Source organism: Cuculus canorus, chromosome 5 (genome assembly GCF_017976375.1).
Source record: "Cuculus canorus isolate bCucCan1 chromosome 5, bCucCan1.pri, whole genome shotgun sequence".
In the NCBI taxonomy this organism is placed as follows: Eukaryota; Metazoa; Chordata; class Aves; order Cuculiformes; family Cuculidae; genus Cuculus; species Cuculus canorus.
The window spans coordinates 34885008-34887120 of record NC_071405.1 but is presented as its reverse complement, the minus strand read 5'-3'; the positions used below and the strand labels follow the sequence as shown (position 1 = coordinate 34887120).

Below are 2113 nucleotides of genomic sequence, written 5' to 3'. Positions count from 1 at the left end.
CCATACGAATGCTGTCCAGATAAGAGTAGCAGAACTGGTCTGAAATGATTCTTCAACTTTCTTACTGGTTTGGGTTTCTTTTTCTTTTTCTGCTGGAAATTAATTTGATACATTAGCCATTTAAAAGATAGCCAAAAATTAGCAGCAATGGTCATGGGTGGACTGTAAATACATTTTATTTTTTACTGTGAAATGTCTAACTCAATGGGCCTACAATCTGGAATGGAGCCTTTAATCCATATTGCAGTTTGAATAAATAATAATAAAATGCCCTACTTGATCAACGATATACAGACACGTGCTTACTTGGGCAGACATAATTCTCTGGCTTTTGTCATTATGGCTTTGTTTTAAAGAGTACATCCATGTAAGCTTTGTCAAGATCGATGGATTTCTTCTGCATTGCTGCCCGCAAATGCTCAGGGAGCAGCCTACGACTTCTTATCTCACCCAGGACAACATCATCCTTGTGTCGAGGCCTCTGGGTCCTAGCATCCTCGAGGGCACTGTGCACGTCTTGCAGTTTCATCTGAAGCCAGTCCTGTCTCTCCACGGTGTGTCGATGCTCTCCAAGATTATGCATTAATTGCATCTCACTCACTGATCTTTTCCTGCATAAAAGAAAAGCAAAGAGACTCATAGTGGCCCCTCTTGAATGCTAGATCTTCACTCAAAAATCCAGGTTTGGGAACTTTTGCATAGAATCACAATATAAAGCCTTAGAACCTACCTTTCCAATTTGTAAGGAATAGAATGACATCTGGAGAAGAGAAGGGTGGATGGTGGATTGTTATTGGTAATGGATATATTACTGAAAAGGCATAAAAATGGGAAGTAGTCCAGTTTCATGTCATTATTGTTTGAATATATATCATTTATTTTAGCTCCTGCAGATGAGCTTAGGACTGATACAATAATAAGTAACTGATTAGTAAAACTATGGCCTTTATTCATTGGTAGTTTCCAGTGAACACAAGAGCTAAGGAAGTATGACTTTGTGTGGATTTGTGTCGCAATGCTGATTGATGTTAGTGTCTCAGTGCTAGTTTCAGCTACATCCTCGCAAGGTAAAAACATGCTATTCTGTGTAGGCCCCCCCAAGCATCTAATAAGAGGTGCACCTTAACCAATCAAATTCCTAAGAGAACACTTATATAATTTTTCTTCCTCTACTCAGCTGCCTAGTCTCAAAAAATTGTGTAAGAACTCAGACTATCTGACATCTCCACAACTGTACCTAGAGGACAGAGTTGGCTGGCTTGGCCAAAGGGTTCAAAAGCAGTGAAGGAAAGACTCAAATGCACATGAACGTACATACAGACAAACCAACCATGTTCTCAAGAACAGCTAAAGTCATCCTCCAGACCTTGAAAGTGTATAGTAATGTACTTACATCATTGGTCTTCCATCAGAGTTCATAATAAAGCCAATGGCATATAAAATAATTGCAGTCCTGGCCAGATTTTTTATAAAGGTCATTTTATCTACAAAGACAGAAAAAAATATGCGTATGAATGTGTATTTCAAGTAATTTCTGTTAATTTTGAAGAAATTTAGGGAAAAAAAGCTGAAGAAAGACAACAGAGAAGTGATTTTGAAAAGTATTTTTTTTGTGAAATGGGTTAACGCAAGGAATGCAAATGAAGAATTTAGTTCTAATCCTAATTTTGTGAGTAGTGTAGTGTTACTTCATAGGCAAGTGTAAGAACTTTGGCTACCCTTAGTTGCCCTACATCATCATCATCATCATCTAGATACTCATCTCTTGGATAAATGTCTGAAAAGCACCATGTTCCTCAAATAATACTATTATTTTGATAAAAAAAATTTTACTTTGTATGTTCCAAGTATGTTGAGATACTTGTATATAGCAAGTGAAAAGTTTTGTTCCTTTTTCTTTTACATATTCTTAGGCTGACACACTCCTTGATAATTTTGCATAGAGGCCTAACTAATTCTACTGAGTTATGTCATTCCCTGTTCAGTTATGTAAGAAAAATTAGAATTGAACCCTTCTTTTTTTCAGAGCTAACCCTGCATTGCTAGTATGAATTGACTCTGCTATGTACAGTAGTAGCAGAAATGCCACTTGGGATATAACTGAAAAATCTTT

At 36.9% G+C, this 2113-nt stretch overlaps 1 protein-coding gene across 1 annotated transcript; it reads right to left on the bottom strand.

The window, feature by feature from the left end:
• Nucleotides 1–337: 337 nt before the first annotated feature.
• On the bottom strand, nucleotides 338–1479 carry PTH (parathyroid hormone). The gene is made up of 2 exons (XM_009563813.2): nucleotides 1394–1479; nucleotides 338–611 (listed from the first exon to the last, which is right to left on the bottom strand). The coding sequence occupies exons 1-2, from the start codon at nucleotides 1477–1479 to the stop codon at nucleotides 338–340; spliced, it is 360 nt and encodes a 119-aa protein (XP_009562108.1).
• Nucleotides 1480–2113: the final 634 nt, after the last annotated feature.